General features: G+C 48.6%; 1 protein-coding gene across 1 annotated transcript in view; it reads left to right on the top strand.

The window, feature by feature from the left end:
* Ahrr (aryl-hydrocarbon receptor repressor) overlaps positions 1–18,883 on the top strand; it is a 134,756-nt gene that overhangs the window by 1,349 nt on the left and 114,524 nt on the right. The window contains exons 2-3 of the mRNA XM_045139392.1: positions 8,467–8,538; positions 17,125–17,306. Of these exons, the coding sequence (XP_044995327.1) occupies positions 8,474–8,538; positions 17,125–17,306 (247 nt within the window). The 5' untranslated portion in view covers positions 8,467–8,473. The remainder of the gene's footprint in view (positions 1–8,466; positions 8,539–17,124; positions 17,307–18,883) is intronic.

Genomic DNA, 18,883 nt, shown 5'->3' with positions numbered 1-18,883 from the left:
GAGGCTTGTGTGTGCACCCCTTGTGTGTCCCAGAGCTCCGGGAATGGACATCTCATGCTCTGGCCAGAGGACCCACAGCAAGCACATTCCGGGCGTCCTGACCTTGTCCTGTCTCTGCCCCCCCACGCCCCCCTGTTGAAGAGGGGGATGGCTTTCCTTGGCAGGAGATCTTGGGTGAAATGCAGTGTCTGTCCAGGTGCTAAGTATGCCGGGATGTGCTACGTGGTCAGCTGCCCCATAGGAAGACAAGACCCTCAGCGGGCTGGGTGGTGGGTGTCCTCAGAGCCAGGGTGGTGTTTACACCGTGCCTTGGTGACAACTCACCTCGCTCCTAGAGTTGTCATCGATGTGAGGGTCGAAAGGGGGCTGTGGGGCATCTCTGCTGCTGGCTGGAGGGGATGAGCGCGGGGGGTTTTTATTTTACTTATTTATTTTGTTTGTTTATTGGTTTTTCAAGGTAGTGTCTCTCACTAGTCCAGGCTGACCTGGAATTCACTATGTCGTCTCAGGGTGGCCTCGAACTCATGGCGATCCTCCTACCTCTCTGCCTCCCGAGTGCTGGGATTAAAGGCGTGCGCCACCATGCCTGGCTTATTTATTTAAATATTATTTTATTTTATTTATTTGAGAGAGGGAGAGAAGGAGAAAGAGGCAGATAGAGATAGTGGCCTCCAGCCACTGCAAACGAACTCCAGATGCATGCGCCCCCTGGGTGCATCTGGGTAATGTGGGGAGTTGAACCTGGGTCCTTTGGCTTTGCAGGCAAATGCCTTAAGGGCTAAGCCATCTCTCCAGCCCTTGTTTTTTTTTTTTTATTTCTATTTTTCATATTGATAACTTCAGTGATTATAGACAATGAACCACGGTAATTTCCCCTGCCCCAACTTTCCCCTTCTCCACAACTCCACTTTCCATCATATTCCTTCCCCTCTCAATCAGTCTTTCTTTTTTAAATTTTTAATTAAAAAAATACTGTTTTATTTATTTATTAGATACAGAGAGAGAGTGAGTGGGCACACCAGGGTCTCTAGCCACTGCAAACGAACTCCAGATGCATGTGCCACAATGTGCATGTGGCTCACGTGGAACCTGGAGAATCGAACCTGGGTCCTTAGGCTTCATAGGCAGGTGCCTTAACCGCTAAGCCATCCTCCAGCCCTCAGTTTCTCTTTTATTTTGATGTCATCATCTTCTCCTCCTGTTATGATGGTCTTGTGTAGGTAGTGTCAGGCACTGTGAGGTTGTGGAGATCCAGGCCATTTCGTGGGGATTTTTTCTTTTCTTTTCTTTTAAGAATTGGCGAGCCAGGGCCTTAGCCACTGCAAACGAACTCCAGACATGTGTGCCATCTTGTGCACAGGCGTCACCTTGTTCATCTGGCTTATATGTGTACTGAGGAATTGAAACTGGGTCCTTAGGCTTTGCAGGCAAGTGCCTTAACCACTAAGCCACCTCTCTAGCTCCAATTTTTTTTCTATTTTCTTTTTCAAATTTCTTTTTTAAAATTTTTATTTATTTATCTGAGAGACAGAGGTAGGCAGAGAGAGCAAATGGGCACACCAGGACCCCCAGCCGCTGCAAACGAACTCCAGATGCGTGCACCCCCTTGTGCATCTGGCTTACCTGGGTCCTTGGGAATTTAACTTGGGTCCTTAGTCTTTGCAGGCAAATGCCTTAACGGCTAAGCCATCTCTCCAGCCTTTTTTTTTTTTTTTTTTCTTTCTAAAATGAATAGGTGTTACTTTTGTCTGAGAAATGTGGTCAGCTCACAGCTGTGTGAGGTGTCAGACCCACAGGATGTTGAGGGTAAGCCCTGACATTAACACGCGGTACAGGGATCTCCCCAGGGGGTGTTCAGACATCCCTGGCTATAAAAGGAACCCTGTTCCAGGATACCAAAAGCCCAGTGTGAAGAGACCCCCCCCCACCAGACATAAATCCGAGGTGTCCCCACCTGTCTCTGAGGCACGCATAGAGGCTGTGGTTGGTCCTGAGGACCACCTGTGGGGAGCCAGTCTGACTTTACAAAAAAGGGCATGCAGATTTCTGTAGAATGGGTCAGCCCGCATAGACTGAGATGATTATACGTATTTTCTTCTTTATTTTGTTAACGTAATGCATTGCAACGATCGGGTGTTGAAAATAACCATAGAGGGTTGGAGGGACGGCTTAGTGGTTAAAGTGCTTGCCTGCAAAGCCAAAGGATCCAGGTTAGATTCCGTAGGACCCACATAAGCCAGATGCACAAGGAGGCACATGTGTCTGGATTTTGTTTGTAGTGGCTAGAGGCTCTGGCATGCCCATTCTCTCCCTCTATCTGCCTCTTTCCCTCTCTCTCTCTCTCTAATAAATACATAAATAAGTAAATGAAATATTAAAAAAAAAACCCATAGATTCCTTGAGTAAATCCCACTGACTTCTGAGGTCTGTTTTGCACTTTTTCTTTTCTTTTTTTCTTTTTCTTTTTCGAGGTAGGGTCTTACTCTAGCCCAGGCTGACCTGGAATTCACTATGCAGTTTCAGGGTGGCCTTGAACTCACAGCAGTCCTCTTACGTCTGTCTCCCGAGTGCTGGGACTAAAGGCGTGCGCTACCATGCATGGCTATTTTTTTTCTTTTTCTTTTCCTTTTTTATATTTTCTTTATTTATTAGAGTGAGAGATAAAGAGGCAGAGAGAGAGAGAGACTGAGAGATGGAGAGAGGGAGGGAGAGAATGGGTGCACCAGGGCCTCCAGCCACTACAAAGGAACTCCAGACTCATGTGCCACCTTGTGCATCTAGCTTACGTGAGTCCTAGGAAAATGAACCTGGGTTCTTTGGATTTGCCAAAAAGCATCTTAACCACTGAGCCATCTCTCCAGCCCTTTTTCTCTCACTCTCTTTTTAAAAGTATATTTTATTTGTTTATTTCAGAGAAAGAGAGAGAGAATGGGCATGCCAGGGCCTCCAGCCACTACAGACGAACTTCAGATGCATGCGCCCCCTTGTGCATCTGGCTTATGTGGGTCCTGGAGAGTTGAACTGGGATCCTTTGGCTTTGCAGGCAAATGCCTTAACCTCTAAGCCATCTCTCCAGCCCCTCTTTCGCACTTTAAAAATTATTTATTTATTTGAGAGAGAGGTGTTTTTTTTTTTTTTTGTTTGTTTGTTTGTTGTTTTAAGGTAGGGTTCCACACTAGCCCAGACTGAACTGGAATTCACTATTTAGTTTCAGGGTGTCCTTTAACTAACAGCAATCCTCCTACCTCTGCCTCCCAAGTGCTGGGGTGGCACCATCATGTCCAGATAGTATTATTATTATTTTGGTTTTTCGAGGTAGGGTCTCACTCTAGCTCAGGCTGACCTGGAATTCACTATGTAGTCTCAGGGTGGTCTCGAACTCACGGCGATCCTCCTACCTCTGCCTCCCAAGTGCTGGGATTAAAGGCGTGCACCGCCATACCCGGCCATAGATATTATTATTTATTTAAATTTTTCTTTTCTTTTTTCAAATAATTTTTAAAATTTATATATTTTATTTATTGAATATTTACTTATTTGAGAGAAAGAGGGAGAGAGAGAGAAAGAGAGAATGGGCACACCAGGGCCTCCAGCACTGCAGACAAACTCCAGATGCATGTGCCACCTTGCGCATCTGGCTTATATGGGTCCTGAGGAGTAGACATAGGATCCTTTGGCTTTGTAGGCAAACGTCTTAACTGCTAAGCCATCTCTCCAGCCCTTTCTTTTCTCTCCCTCTCTCTCTCTCTTTTATTTGTTTTATTGAGGTAGGGTCTCACTCTGGTCCAGGCTGACCTGGAATTCACTATGTAGTCTCAGGGTGGCCTCGAACTCACAGCAATCCTCCCACCTCTGCCTCCCGAGTGCTGGGATTAAAGGCGTGCACCACCACGCCTGGCTTTCTTTTCTCTTTTTAAGAGACAGAGAGAGAGAGAGGGAAAGAGAGACAGAATTGTCAGGGCCGTCAGTCACTGCAGTCGAACTGCAGACATGTGCGCCATCTTCTGTGCATTTGCAACATTGCATGCTTGTCTCACCTTGTGCGTCTGGCTTATGTGGGACATGGAGAGTTGAACATGGGTCCTTAGGCTTTGCATGTAAGCACCTTAACCGCTAAGCCATCTCTCCAGCCCTAATTTTTCTTTCTTTTTCTTTTAGAGAGAGTGAGACACACACACACACACACACACACACACACACACACACACAGAGAGAGAGAGAGAGAGAGAGGGAGGGAGAAAATTGGTGTACAGGACCTCAACTACTACAATTGAACTCCAGGTGCTTGCGCCACCTCCCACACATGTGTGACCTTGTGTTTCTATTACCTTTGTGCATCTGGCTTATGTGGGATCTGGAGAGAGATCCAAACTGGGTCCTTAGGCTTTACAGGCAAGCGCCTTAACTGCTAAGCCATCTCTCCAGCCTTAATTTTTCTTTTTTTTATGACAGACAGAATGAGAAATGGTGTGCCAGGGCCTCCAGCCTCTACAATCGAACTCCAGATGTGCACGCCCCCTTGTGAGCGTGTGCAACCTTGCATGTGCGCCACCTTGTGCATCTGGCTTATGGGGGATCTGGATGGGGGGGGTCAAATGTGGGCCGTTAGGTGTTGCAGGCAAGCACCTTAACCGCTAAGCCATCTCTTTTTTTTTTTGTTTTGTTTTATTTTTATTTATTTATTTGAGAGCGATAGACACAGAGAGAAAGACAGATAGAGGGAGAGAGAGAGAATGGGCGCACCAGGGCCTCCAGCCTCTGCAAACGAACTCCAGACGCGTGCGCCCCCTTGTGCATCTGGCTAACATGGGTCCTGGGGAATTGAACCTGGGTCCTTAGGCTTCAAAGGCAAGTCCCTTAACCACCAAGCCATCGCCCTAGCCCTATTTATCTGAAACTTTTTAATCTTTTCAAATAAGAACGGGATGTTGTGTCTCAAAAAGTTTGATAGGTTCGCCTTTTCGTTTGGTTCAAAATACTTTTATCGGGCTGGAGAGATGGCTTAGCGGTTACGCGCTTGCCTGTGAAGCCTAAGGACCCCAGTTCGAGGCTCGGTTCCCCAGGTCCCACGTTAGCCAGATGCACAAGGGGGCGCACGCGTCTGGAGTTCGTTTGCAGAGGCTGGAAGCCCTGGCGCGCCCATTCTCTCTCCCTCCCTCTATCTGTCTTTCTCTCTGTGTCTGTCGCTCTCAAATAAATAAATTTAAAAAAATACTTTTATCATATATGTAATGTGTGGATATATGTGTTGATGTGGATGCGTGTGTGTGTTTGAGCCCTGACATACATGTGGAGGTCTGAGGACAACCATGGGACATCTATCCTCTCCTTCCACGTTGCTTGAGACGGTATCTCCCTAGCTGGTCCACAAGCTTGGTGATTCTCCTGGCTCCACCTCCCTCCGCCATGAGCACGATGGGATCTCAGGCCGCTTTGTGGTCCAGCTTTTTGCATGGGTGCTCGGGGGAGCTGAACTCCGACCAGGAGGCTTGCAAGCAAGGGTCTTTGAACCGCCAAGCCAAGCTCCCCAGCTACTGGGTCAGAATATGCTAAAAATTTCCTATATATTTAGAAGTGCCTTACTTTCCAAAATATTTGAGAGCCTTCCAAATATTTTCCTGGTTTAATCCCATTATGTCAGAGAACAAACGATGCGTGGTTTCTGTTGTTTCAGATTTGTTAGGGATTGCATAAGCCCTGGAATATTCTCTGTCTTGGATGCTTCATACGTACAGAGTGTGTGCTTTGCTGGGCTTGGGGTGGGCTCTGCTTTTCTCCAGCCTCTCGTTTGCATATCTGACAGCCTTACTAACAGGGTGTTTTCTTGTTCTATTAAACACACAGAGAGAGAGAGGAGGGGGGGATGGGCGTGCCAGGGCCTCCAGCCACTGTGAACAAACTCCAGATGCATGCACCTCCTTGTGCATCTGACTTACGTGGGGCCAGGGGAATTGAACCTGGATCCTTTGGCTTTGCAGACAAGCAAGCACCTTAAGCACCTCTAAGCCATCTCTCCAGACCTTTTTTTGTTTTTATTTTTTTGAGAGAGAGACAGAGAGAGAGAGAGAGAGAGAGAATGGGTGCACCAGGGTCTTTTAGCAGATGTGAATGAACTCCGTACACATGCGCCCCCTTTTGGTGCTTGTGGGCATTGCATGCTTGAGTCGCTGTGCGTCTGGCTATGCGGAACCTGGAAGAGATTCAAACATACATTGTTAGGCTTTGCAGGCAAGTGGTGTCTTAACCACTGAGCCGTCTCTCCAGCCCAGTTATGTTAGTTATTGAAGCACTGTTGCTGGATACGTTCACATTTAGGATTACCATATCTTCTTAGAAAATTGACTTTGTTGCTGGGCATGGTGACACAGGACTTTAATCCCAGCACTCAGGAGGCAGAGGTAGGAGAATCACTGTGTGTTCGAGGCCAGCCTGGGACTACAGAGTGACTTCCAGGTCAGCCTGAGCTAGAGCGAAACCCAACCTCAAAAAAGGGGGAGAGGGGAAGTGGGGGCTGAAGAGATGGCTTAGCAGTTAAGGCAATTGCCTGCAAAGCCTAAAGGCCCAGGTTCGATTTCCCCAGGACCTACCTATGCCAGATGCATAAGGGGGCGCATGCGTCTGGAGCTCATTTGCAGCGGCTGCAGGCCCTGGCGTGCCCATTCTCTCTCTGTCTGCCTCTTTCTCGCTTTCAGATACATAAATAAATAAAATATTTTAAAAAATCAGCCGGGTGTGGTGATGCACACCTTTAATCCCACACTCGGGAGGCAGAGGTAGGAGGAGCACTGTGAGTTCGAGGCCACCCTGAGACTCCATAGTGGATTCCAGGTCAGCCTGAGCTAGAGTGAGACCCTACCTTGAAAAACCAAAAAAAAAAAAATCATGGCGACATCCAGACGCAGAGATGGGTATACAGTTCTATGGCTTCCAGATGGCATGTACATGAAATTAGGCCAGTGTTCCCCATTGTCCCGCCCAGGCTGCTGGCTCAGAGCTTGAGTGGGGGGCAGGGGTGGCCGTGGGCTGTGACAGGACACTCTACAGGGAACCTGTGAGGGTCTAGGTGTCCTTGCTGCTGAAAATACCAAGTTCTCTCTCTTTTTTTCTTAAAGAGGTAGAGAGAGAGAGAGAGAGAATGGGCGCACCAGGGCCTCCAGCCACTGCAAACTAACTCCAGACGCGTGCGCCCCCTTGTGCATCTGGCTAATGTGGGTCCTGGGGAACCGAGCCTCGAACCTGGGTCCTTAGGCTTCCCAGGCAAGCGCTTAACCGCTAAGCCATCTCTCCAGCCTGAAAACATCACGTTCTGTGCTGGAAGCAGAGCTGCTCTCTCTGACTGGGGAGGGATCTCTGCCTGAAGCTTGTGCCTAAATCTGTCACCACAGGGTGGTGTCATCTGGGCTACGGGTGGCCGGCCAGTGGGTGGGTGCCACAGGAGGCACCCAGCACGTGCGCCAGGCAAGATGGATCAAGAAAGCTGCCCGTCTAGGTTTGTGTTGAGGCTGCGGCCCTGCTGGAGGGCAGTGGCTCTGATGGCAGCAACTCCGTGGACCGGGGCTACACCCGCCCCACCGCCTGCTCTGTCAGCAGATGTGAGAGGTTCTCACCAGCCATCACCTCGGTCCCCACTGTGCCCGGAAGAGGAACCTACCCCATCCACAGGACTGCCCCGCTTGAGGGCCAGGGGCACCTTGTGGCTGATCTTCCTCTTGCCTTTGGTGACTCTGAGACATTGTGGCAAGCTCATGTGGGATGTCACCATGGGGGTTCCTTTATATAACTGACTCGATGTCCTCCCCACTTTTTTCATATAAGTATTATTATTATTATTATTATTATTATTATTATTATTTGGTTTTTCAAGGTAAGGTCTCACTCTGGTCCAGGCTGACCTGGAATTATAGTCTCAGGGTGGCCTCGAACTCACGGCGATCCTCCTACCTCTGCCTCCCGAGTGCTGGGATTAAAGGCGTGCGCCACCACGCCCCGCTATAAGTACGGTTCTTGTATTGCTTTATAATCAACAAATATCTTCATATAAAAACAGAACTGGGGGCTGGAGAGATGGCTTAGAGGTTAAGCGCTTGCCTGTGAAGCGTAAGGACCCCGGTTCGAGGCTCGGTTCCCCAGGTCCCACGTTAGCCAGATGCACAAGGGGGCGCACGCGTCTGGAGTTCGTTTGCAGAGGCTGGAAGCCCTGGCGCGCCCATTCTCTCTCTCTCCCTCTATCTGTCTTTCTCTCTGTGTCTGTCGCTCTCAAATAAATAAATAAATAAATAAATAAATAAATAAATAAATAAATAAATAAGTAATTAAAAAACAACAGAACTTACAGAGGTGCCAAACACACCAAATATTTACAGCATAGATATTCATATCTCCCTTCTAAAGATTCAGTGTACTGCATAGAAATAGGATTTAAGCAAAAGCACTTCCTGGCTCCATTATGCCCCTTTCTTTTTGAAGGACAAAGATGATGATCCCTCCGGGAGAGTGCACGTACGCAGGCAGGAAGAGAAGGAAGCCCGTTCAGAAGCGGTAAAGTATCGTTATTATTATTGTTATTATTATTATTTTTCGAGGTAGGGTCTCACTCTAGTCCAGGCTGACCTGGAATTCACTATGGAGTCTCAGGGTGGCCTCGAACTCACAGTGATCCTCCTACCTCTGCCTCCCGAGAGCTGGGATTAAAGGTGTGCACCACCACACCCCGCCATATATATATATATATATATATATATATATATATATTTTAAATTTGGTTTTCAAAAAAACTTCTATTAGCAATTTCCGTGATTATAAAAAATATCCCATGGTAATGCCCTCCCTCCCCCCACTTTCCCCTTTGAAACTCCACTCTCCATCATACCCCCTCCCCCTCTCAATCAGTCTCTCTTTTATTCTGATGTCATCATCTCTTCCTCCTATAATGAAGGTCTTGTGTAGGTAGTGTCAGGCACTGTGAGGTCATGGATATCCAGGCCATTTTGTGTCTGGAGGAACACATTGTAAGGAGTCCTACCCTTCCTTTGGCTCTTACATTCTTTCTGCCACCTCTTCCACAATGAACCCTGAGCCTTGGAAGGTGTGATAGAGATATTTCAGTGCTGAGCACTCCTCTGTCACTTCTTACCAGCACCATGGTGCCTTCTGAGTCATCCCAAGGTCACTGCCATCTGAAAAGAGAAGGTTCTCTACCCAAAGTGAGAGTAGCATTAATATAAGGGTATGAACATTAAGAGAAGTGCTTACTGGGCAGTTTGATAAGCATAGTATATATGTTTAGCCAGATAGCAGCAGATGTTACACCCCTAGGGCTCATGACTGCCCCTGTTGTAGGTTTTCAGTATCAGGATGTATTCCCTCCCATGGAGCGGGCCTCCAGTCCAATTAGAGGGCAGTTGGTTTCCACCATGACAGATGTGCCACTATTGCACCCGTTGGCTCATTTGGCCTGGCTGGCTGAATATAAGGCTTGCAGTGTCCACTATTGAGTATCTTCACTGGTGATTTCTCTCTCTCCCATTGAACTACATTCAGAATGGCTTCTTCCAGCTTTCTGTCAGCTGGTCTACATGGAGGAGGTTTTCAGCTCAGTTCCAGCAGGATTTCTCAGTGGCCTTGCAGCCCAAGTCTGTGGAGTCTTCAGCAATAGGGTCTTACCATCTATTCCTGGTGGGAAACCAAGGGCCTCAGCAATGGCCTATGAAGTTTTGTGGGCATCATGGACCTCCCTGGGCAATAATTCACTGAAAGGTATCCCATCTCTGGCACTCAAAATTTTCTAGCAACGATCTACGGCTTTATTTATATTTTAATTTATGATTATCAATTTTTAGATTTCGGTTTTTGAGGTAGGGTCTCACTCTAGCTCAGGCTGACCTGGAATTCACTATGTCATCTCAGGGTAGCCTCAAACTCTCGGTGATCCCCCTACCTCTGCCTCCCGCGTGCTGAGATTAAAGGTGTGAGCCACCACGCTCGGCCTTATTTATTTTTTTATTTTGAGAGAGAGAGAGAAAGTAAGAGAGAATGGGTGCACCAGGGCCTCCGCCCATGGCAAAGGAACTCCAGATGCATGTGTCTCCTTGTGCATCTGGCTTACGTGGGTCCTGGGGAATCAAACCCTGATCCTTTGTCTTTGCAGACAAATGCCTTAACTGCTAAGCCATCTTCTCTCGTCCTCTAGGTATACTTTTAAAGGTCCCACTGGGTCTCACATCACACCTGGGGGACACACTCAAACACACCCAAAGCACGGTGGTCAGTAACGATTAATGCACATGCACTTGCACTTGTTATGTGCGCAGCCAGCCAGGAATGAAGAGCCTAAGGCAGGTTTGCCCAAGTTCAGACAACAGCAGTGTGAAGGTTTCTATACTAGCCAACGGGAGACAAGTTCTGCAGACAGCTAGATACCAAGCACCTCTCCTGAGGAGCTCAGGAGTGAGCTCCCTGCCCAGTGGCTCTGGCTGACCATTTCCTGCACTGGCTCTTCATTATAACCTTGGGATTAGCATTGCAGTCAAGGTATGCCTTGCAGCTTGCTTTGTGAGTGGAATGGGCTAGAATGTGTGGGTGCTGTGTCTTCTGGCCTAAAGAGACAGGTGGTAACTTATGGAGGTGCAAGGAAGGGACAAGTCCTGATGCCTCAGTCCCGTGAACGGGGTGAAGAGAGAAGCTAATTCTGGCATGGCTGTGTACCTCTCAAAATCTTTCTCATATTACAGCATGCGTGTCATTGGAGGTTATGGGTGGACCCATGACCTTCTCCTAGGAGTGAATGTGTGTGTTACCTGGTCGATCAGAATCCATGACCTTCTCCGAGGAGTGAATGTGTGTGTTACCTGGTGGATCCGAATCCACGACCTTCTCCGAGGAGTGGATGTGTGTGTTCCCTGGTGGATCCGAATCCACGACCTTCTCTGAGGAGTGGATGTCTGTGTTACCTGGTGGATCTGAATCCATGACCTTCTCCGAGGAGTGAATGTGTGTGTTACCTGGTGGATCCGAATCCACGACCTTCTCCGAGGAGTGGATGTCTGTGTTACCTGGTGGATCCGAATCCACGACCTTCTCCGAGGAGTGGATGTGTGTGTTACCTGGTGGATCCGAATCCACGACCTTCTCCGAGGAGTGGATGTGTGTGTTCCCTGGTGGATCCGAATCCACGACCTTCTCCGAGGAGTGGATGTGTGTGTTCCCTGGTGGATCCGAATCCACGACCTTCTCCGAGGAGTGGATGTGTGTGTTCCCTGGTGGATCCGAATCCACGACCTTCTCCGAGGAGTGGATGTGTGTGTTCCCTGGTGGATCTGAATCCATCACCCTTCCCCAGGAGTGGATGTCTGTGTTACTTGGTGGATCTGAACCCACAACCTTCCCCCCTGAATGAATGTGTGTGCCTACCGCACTGTGATTGTCCTCATCAGCTCTTCCTCCCTGGTTCCTGTGTTCCAATCAGGGTCTAATGTCTGCAGCTTCCAACCTTGGAGTTTTTGATTTTTCAGCGGTTCCTATTTTCTTTCTTTGTCACAGTATAACTGATTTACACATTTCTGTTAGCTGAAGGAGTGTAAATTATGGTTTTTCCCCCTTGAAACCATCCCTAAGTCAGTCATCCCACCGTTCCAGAGCTTTTCTGCATCTTTGTTTGCCCTTCCATATCTGTTACCCCCGCAGCCTGTGCTTTTTTTCCCCCCTTTTCTCAGCCCTGTGGAGCTTCTGGAATTCTGTGTGAACAGAATTGCTTTCCCTGCGGCTCCTCTGAGTCTGTCCACCCACAATTGATTCTGTGTCAACCAGCTGTGCTCTGCCAGGTCGATATCCCCTGCTTGGTGGACATCTGTTTGTAGATACTGAATTCTCTTTCTTTTTGTTAAAATTTTTATTGTCAACTTCCATAATTATAAACAATATCCCATAGTAATTTCCTTTCCCCCCACCCACTTTACCCTTTGAAACTTCATTTTCCATCATCTTCCCATCTCAATCAGTCTCTCTTTTATTTTGATGTCATCATCTTTTCCTCCTAGTATGAGAGTCTTGTGTAGGGAGTGTCAGGCACTGTGAGGTCATGGATATCCAGGCCATTTTGTGTCTGGAGGAGCACGTTGTAAGGAGTCCTACCCTTCCTTTGGCTCTTACGTTCTTTCTGCCACCTCTTCCGCGATGGACCCTGAGCCTTGGAAGGTGCGATGGAGATGTCTCAGTGCTGAGCACTCTGGTTACTTCTTCTAGCACCATGGTGCCTTCTGAGTCATCTCAAAGTCACTGCCATCTGAAAAGAGAAGCTTCTCTAACCAAAAATAAGAGTAGCATTGACATTTGGGTATGAACATTAAGAGAAGTGCTTACTGGATGAAGTTTTTTTTTTTTTTTTTTTTAAATTTGAGAGTGACAGACACAGAGAGAAAGACAGATAGAGGGAGAGAGAGAGAGAATGGGGCGCCAGGGCCTCCAGCCACTGCAAACAAACTCCAGACGCGTGCGCCCCCTTGTGCATCTGGCTAATGTGGGACCTGGGGAACCGAGCCTCGAACCGGGGTCCATAGGCTTCACAGGCGAGCGCTTAACCGCTAAGCCATCTCTCCAGCCCGAAGTTTCTGTTTTTAAATATTGTATTTATTTATTTAGCAGAGGAAAGGGGGGGGGGGAGAGAAAGAGAGAGAGGGGGAGAGAAAGAGAGAGAGAGAGAGAATGGATGCACCAGGGCCTCCAGCCATTGCAAATGCCTGTGCCCCTTTGTGCAGCTGGCTAACACCTGTCCTTGGGGAATTGAACCAGGGTCCTTTGGCTTTGCAGACAAATGTCTTAACCGCTAAGCCATCTCTCCAGCCCCTGGACCATTCTTGTACATGTTTTCCTGTAAAGTTTCATGTTGTGTTTTACATTTAGGCTGGTGGTCACTGTTTTCATGGACACCTGCACCATTACTGCGAATGCTTTCCCCTTGAATTGCCAGTTTTGTGGTCCAGTTAATCGGCCTGATGAAGAATATGTGGTCTGTTTCTAGGCTGTTTTTTCTGTTCCACTAGTCTGAAGTTCCATTTTAAACACCCAGCTATATCCAATGCTGGAGCTTTAAGGAACACTTGAGATCAAGAGATGAGTCTCCCCACTGTGTTCTTAAAAAAAAAAAAAGGTATTTATCTATTAGAGAGGGAGAGAGAATGAGCACACCAGGGCTTTTAGCTACTGCAAATGGATTCCGAACACATGTGCCACATGGCTTACATGGGTTCTGGGGAATCGAACCTGGGTCCTTAGGCTTCACAGGCAAACGCCTTAGCTGCTAAGTCGTCTCTTCAGCCCACCCTTTGCATTTCTGTGTAAATGTTCCAGTCAGCTTTACAGTTATGTGAAGAACCTTGTTGGGGGTCCGATGGGGGAAAGAGTTGGCATTTTTCACAATTATGAGTCTTTCAACTCAAGAACACGGGATATACCTTTCCATTTATTTAAGTGCTTCAGATTTCTCTCAGCAACTTTCATTTGGGTGTCCTGGATGTCTCTGTTAGATGAATCCATGGGTATTCTCCATTAAAAAAAAATTTTTTTTTGGTGTGTTAAAAATTCATTTATTAGCCAGGCATGGTGGTACACGCCTTTAATCCCAGCCCTCGGGAGGCAGAGGCAGGAGGATCGCTGTGAGTTTGAGGCCACCCTGAGACTACATAGTGAATTCCAGGTCAGCCTGGGTTAGAGTGAGACCCTACCTCAAAAAACCAAAAAAAAAAAAAAAAATTCATTTATTTATTTATTTTGGTTTTTCAAAGTAGGTCTCACTCTAGCTCAGGCTGACCTGGAATTCACTATGTAGTCTCACTGTGGCCTCGAACTCACGGCCATCCTCCTACCTCTGCCTCCCAAGTGCTGGGATTAAAGGCATGCGCCACAACAACCAGCTATTTTTATTTGAGACAGAGAGATGGAGAGAGAGAGAGAGAGACGGAGAGAGAGAGAGAGAGAGAGAGACGAAGAGAGAGAGGGAGAGAGGGAGGGAGAGAAAGGGCATGCCAGGGCCTCTGGCCCACTGCAAACTAATTCTAGATGCATGTGTCACTTTGTGCATCTGGCTTTTATGTGGGTGCTGGGGAATCATACCTGGATTCTTTGGCTTCGCAGGCAAGTGCCTTAACCACTAAGCCATCTCTCCAGCCCTATTCTGCATTTTAAAAGAATATTTTATTTATTTGCAAGCAGAGAGAGGGGGGGGGGAGGGAGAGGGAGAGAAAGAGAGAATGAGTGGAAGTGCCAGGGCCTCTAGCTGCTATAAACAGAACTCCAGTCGCCTCAGGCTTGCCTCAAACTCACAGTGATTCTCCTACCTCTGCCTCTGTCCTGAGTGCTGGGATTTCTTTCAAGGCAGGGTCTCACTCTAGCCCAGGCTGATCTAGATTTCACTGTGTAGTCTCAGGGTGGGCTCGAACTCACAGAGATCCTCCTACCTCTGCCTCCCGAGTGTTGGGATCAAAGGCGTGCGCCACCACGCCTGACTGTTCGGGGCTTCTCAGTGACCGTCCAGATGAGCTGGCTTGCTGCTGCTTCAAGCCAGTTCTGTGCGGATCAGCCGGGTGCAGCCTCTGGTCCCTGTCCTCCTGCAGCATCTCTGCCCGGAGTCGGCAGCCTCCACATTGGCTATGGACTTGGGCTTCCCACCAACCCCAAGGACTGCTTCCTGTCCCGGTGGTTCCTTGGCTCCTGCTACCCTTTCCTTTTACATCCCTCCCGCTGCTTCTCGGGGCTGGAATTGGGGAGTTGGGGATGCAACAGTGAGGGGTTCTGGGCAGTGTGTGCTGCTTAATACACTTACCCCTTCACTGGGGTACAGGGCCAAGTGATTACAGGCACTGCCTCAAATGGGGAGGCAGGGCCATCTTTTCCCTGGCTCTGGATGAAGGTGAGCTAGACTCATGACCTTAATGCGTCCCTGCCCAGCTGAGAATTGGAAGGTCCTTGGGTTCAAGAGTAAAGGAGGCAGACTTAATCTCAGGGTACGGGGCCCCCTATAGCCCCACCACCCAGTGGCAGCACTGCCTTGACCTGGCCTGCCCGCGGCTCTTTGCTGCCCTCTCTCTTGGGGGGTCTGACAGCCAGAACACACAAGGAACCCTGACAATTCAAACCACTGACCAGGGCTGGGGAGATTGCTTAGTGGTTAGAGGCTCTGGCGCGCCCGTTCATATTCTCTCTCTCTCTCTGCCTATTTTTTATTTTCCCCCTCCCCTCTGCCTATTTTTAAAATGTTTTTTATTCATTTATTTTATTTTATTTTATTTTTATTTTTCAAATGTTTATTAACAACCTCCATGATTATCCCATGGTAATGCCCTCCCTCCCCCCACTTTCCCCTTTGAAACTCCACTCTCCATCAAATCCCCTCCCCATCTCAATCAGTCTCTTTTATTTTGATGTCATCATCTTTTACTCCTCTTGTGATGGTCTTGTGTAGGTAGAGTCAGGCGCTGTGAGGTCATGGAGATCCAGGCCATTTTGTGTCTGTGGGGAGCATTTATTATGGAGAGAAAGAGAGAATGGGTGCTCCAGGGCCTCCAGCCACTACAAATGAACTCCAGACACATGTACCGCCCCTTGAACATCTGGCTTACATGGGTCCTGGGGAATTGAACCGGGGTCCTTAGGCTTTGCAGGCAAACACCTTAACTGCTAAGCCATTTCACCAGTCCCATCTCTGCCTATTTTTTTCTCTCTCTCTCAAATAAATAAATAAAAATAATTAGGGCTGCAGAGATGGCTTAGCAGTTAAGGCACATATTCTTTCTCTCAAATAAATCAATAAAAATAAAATATTTATTTAAAAACTGATTTTAAGATACTTATAAAAAGACTGACCAGAGGATGGAGAGATGACTTAGCAGTTAAGGCTTTTGCCTACAAGTACTTTGGTTCAATTCCCCAGAATCCACGTAAGCCAGATGCACAAGGGGGTGCATGCATCTGGAGTTTGTGGCTGGAGATCCTGGTGTGCCATTCTCTCTCTCCCTCTCTCTGCCTCTCTCTCTCTCTCTCAAATAAATAAATAAAAGTCAAGTTGTTTTTTAAAAAATAAAAAGACTGACCAATTAGAAAGAACCAAAAAACCATCTTTAAGAAGATATATAAATGGACAAGCACCCCAGAAGTTACTCAAATTGTAAGTCATCAGGGAATGCAGATCAGAACCCAGGGAGATACCACCTCCTGCCCACTGTGATGACTGTAACATAAAAAGGGAGGGGTTGGAGGGATGGCTTAGTGGTTAAGGGGCTTGCCTACAAAGCCAAAGGACCCAGGTTCAATTCCCCAGGACCCACATAAGCCAGATGCACAAGGGGGCACATGCATCTAGAGTTCGTTTGCAGTGGCTGGAGGCCCTGGCATGCCCATTCTCTCTCTCTACCTGCCTATCTCTGTATCTCTCTCTCTCTCTCTCTCAAATAAAAAAAAAAATGACATATTTGAGCTGGAGAGATGGCTTAGCAGTTGAGCGCTTGCCTGTGAAGCCTAAGGACCCCGGTTCAAGGCTCCATTCCCCAGGACCCACGTTAGCCAGGTGCACAAGGGGATGCACACATCTGGAGTTCGTTTGCAGTGGCTGGAGGCCCTGCCTGGCACTCCCATTCTCTCTCTCTCGATCTCTGTCTGCCTCTTTCTCTGTCTGTTGCTCTCAAATAAATAAATAAAAATTTTTAAAAAATGAAATATTTCAAAAGGGAGCTGAAGCTGGGTGCGGTGGCGCACGCCTTTCATCCCAGCACTCGGGAGGCAGAGGTAGGAAGATCGCCATAAGTTCAAGGCCACCTTGAGACTCCATAGTGAATTCCAGGTCAGCCCTTGAAAAACAAAACAAAAAACAAACAAAAACAAACAAACAGGTGGGGGGAGAGCCAAATGAGGTTCCAGAAAACCTGTGGAGAAATTGGAGGCCTGTCTACTGCTGAAGGGCAGTCCAGCTGTGTGAAAGGCAGCTTAGCAGGGCCTCCAAACATTAAGCATTGCCACACACCTGGGCGTCCACTTTCCAGACGTGCGCTCAGGCCTTGTCACTTCTTGGGCGCACGTTGTGGTGGGGTCACCACAGTCCTGGAAGGAACCCATCTGACAGCGGTCTTCTCCCCACAGGAGGCCTTCCATGGGGGCCGAGAAGTCAAACCCTTCCAAGAGGCACCGCGATCGCCTCAATGCCGAGCTGGACCACCTGGCCAGCCTGTTGCCCTTTCCGCCCGACGTCATCTCCAAGCTGGACAAGCTGTCCGTCCTGCGCCTCAGCGTTAGCTACCTCAGGGTGAAGAGTTTCTTCCAAGGTAGGACTGCCACCCGTGTCCCCTGCGTCCACCTCGATCTTGCTGGGTCTTTTGGGATCCCCCCCCCAACATGTCACCTGTGTCCGCTCCACTCCATTTGGATCTCCCCTGTGTCTACCTGAGTTCATCCTGGTTTCCACTGGACCCTCTGAGTCTCACTTGCATCCACCTGGGTACAGGTGAGTCCAGGTGGGTCAGCTGTGGGTCCATGATCAGAAGTGTTCATGGGCAGTTGAGCAATCGTGTGCACCCCATTCCATCCATGCCAGCCTCATCTGGAAGGCTGGGCCCCTGACCGTGGCCTGACCCATCTGGGGCTTTCGTTTGGCTCCAGGTGAGCTGTGGCACCTTTGTTCATCCTTCTACCCACTTTTTTCGGGTTACCCTGGGTCCACTGAATGCTTAGAGCCACGGGGCCATGCTGGGGGAGACCTCAGGGGAATAAAGAGTGCCATGGGGGCTGGAGAGATGGCTTAGCGGTTAAGCGCTTCCCTGTGAAGCCTAAGGACCCCGGTTCGAGGCTCGATTCCCCAGGTCCCACGTTAGCCAGATGCACAAGGGGGCGCATGTGTCTGGAGTTCGTTTGCAGGGGCTGGAGGCCCTGGCGCGCCCATTCTCTCCCTCTTCCTCTGTCTTTCTCTCTGTGTCTGTCGCTCTCAAATAAATAAATAAATAAATGAACAAAAAAATATTTAAAAAAAAAAAAAAGAGTGCCATGGGCCGGACACTGAGTATCCATAGTCAGCTGTGTGGGACCCCACACATCACTGGCCAGGGCACCACAGAGTGCTGTAGAAATAGTCTTGTGGGGCTGGAGAGATGGCTTAGTGGTTAAGGCTCTTGCCTGCAAAGCCAAAGGACCCAGGTTCGATTTCCCAGGACCCACGTAAGCCAGGTGCATAAGGCAGTGCACGCGTCTGGAGTTCGTTTGCAGTGGCTACAGGCCCTGGCTCGCCCATTCTCTCTCTGTCTGTCTCCTTGCTCTCTCTGCTTGCAAATAAATAAATAAAACATTAAAAAAAAAAAAAAGATTAAAAAGCCAGGCGTGGTGGCGCACGCCTTTAATCCCAGCACTCGGGAGGCAGAGGTAGGAGGATCGCCGTGAGTTCGAGGCCACCCTGAGACTACATAGTGAATTCCAGGTCAGCCTGGGCTGGAGTGAGACCCTACCTTGAGACACAAACAGACAAAAAAAAAAAACCCAAAAAACCCAAACAAACAAAAAAGATTTTAAAAATAAATAAATAAAAGAAATCGTCTTGTGTACTGCGACAGCTGCACTAATCTACCCCAACAATCCTCCTCCGCACCCCCTGATGTACCCTGTGTGGTACCCTGAGTCTGGGAACAAACTGTGCATGAGAGCTCCGGTCCCCCCAGGTCAAGAGCTCTTCTGTCCCCTCCCGTCTCAGAGGTGGCAGAGCTGCGGGCGGCGTCCTTCTCAGCATGCCATGGCTTTGTTCTGGGGAGAATTAGAAGGATGACCTGACCGAGGGGTGAGGTGTCCATCCTGCTGGCCTCTGGCCCTGCACCCCATTTTCCCGGGGGCCTTCAGCCGCATGCTTCCCGGAGAAGCA

The sequence above is a fragment of the Jaculus jaculus genome, chromosome 21 (assembly GCF_020740685.1).
Source record: "Jaculus jaculus isolate mJacJac1 chromosome 21, mJacJac1.mat.Y.cur, whole genome shotgun sequence".
Taxonomy (NCBI): domain Eukaryota; kingdom Metazoa; phylum Chordata; class Mammalia; order Rodentia; family Dipodidae; genus Jaculus; species Jaculus jaculus.
This window is presented reverse-complemented; position numbering and strand designations above follow the sequence as displayed.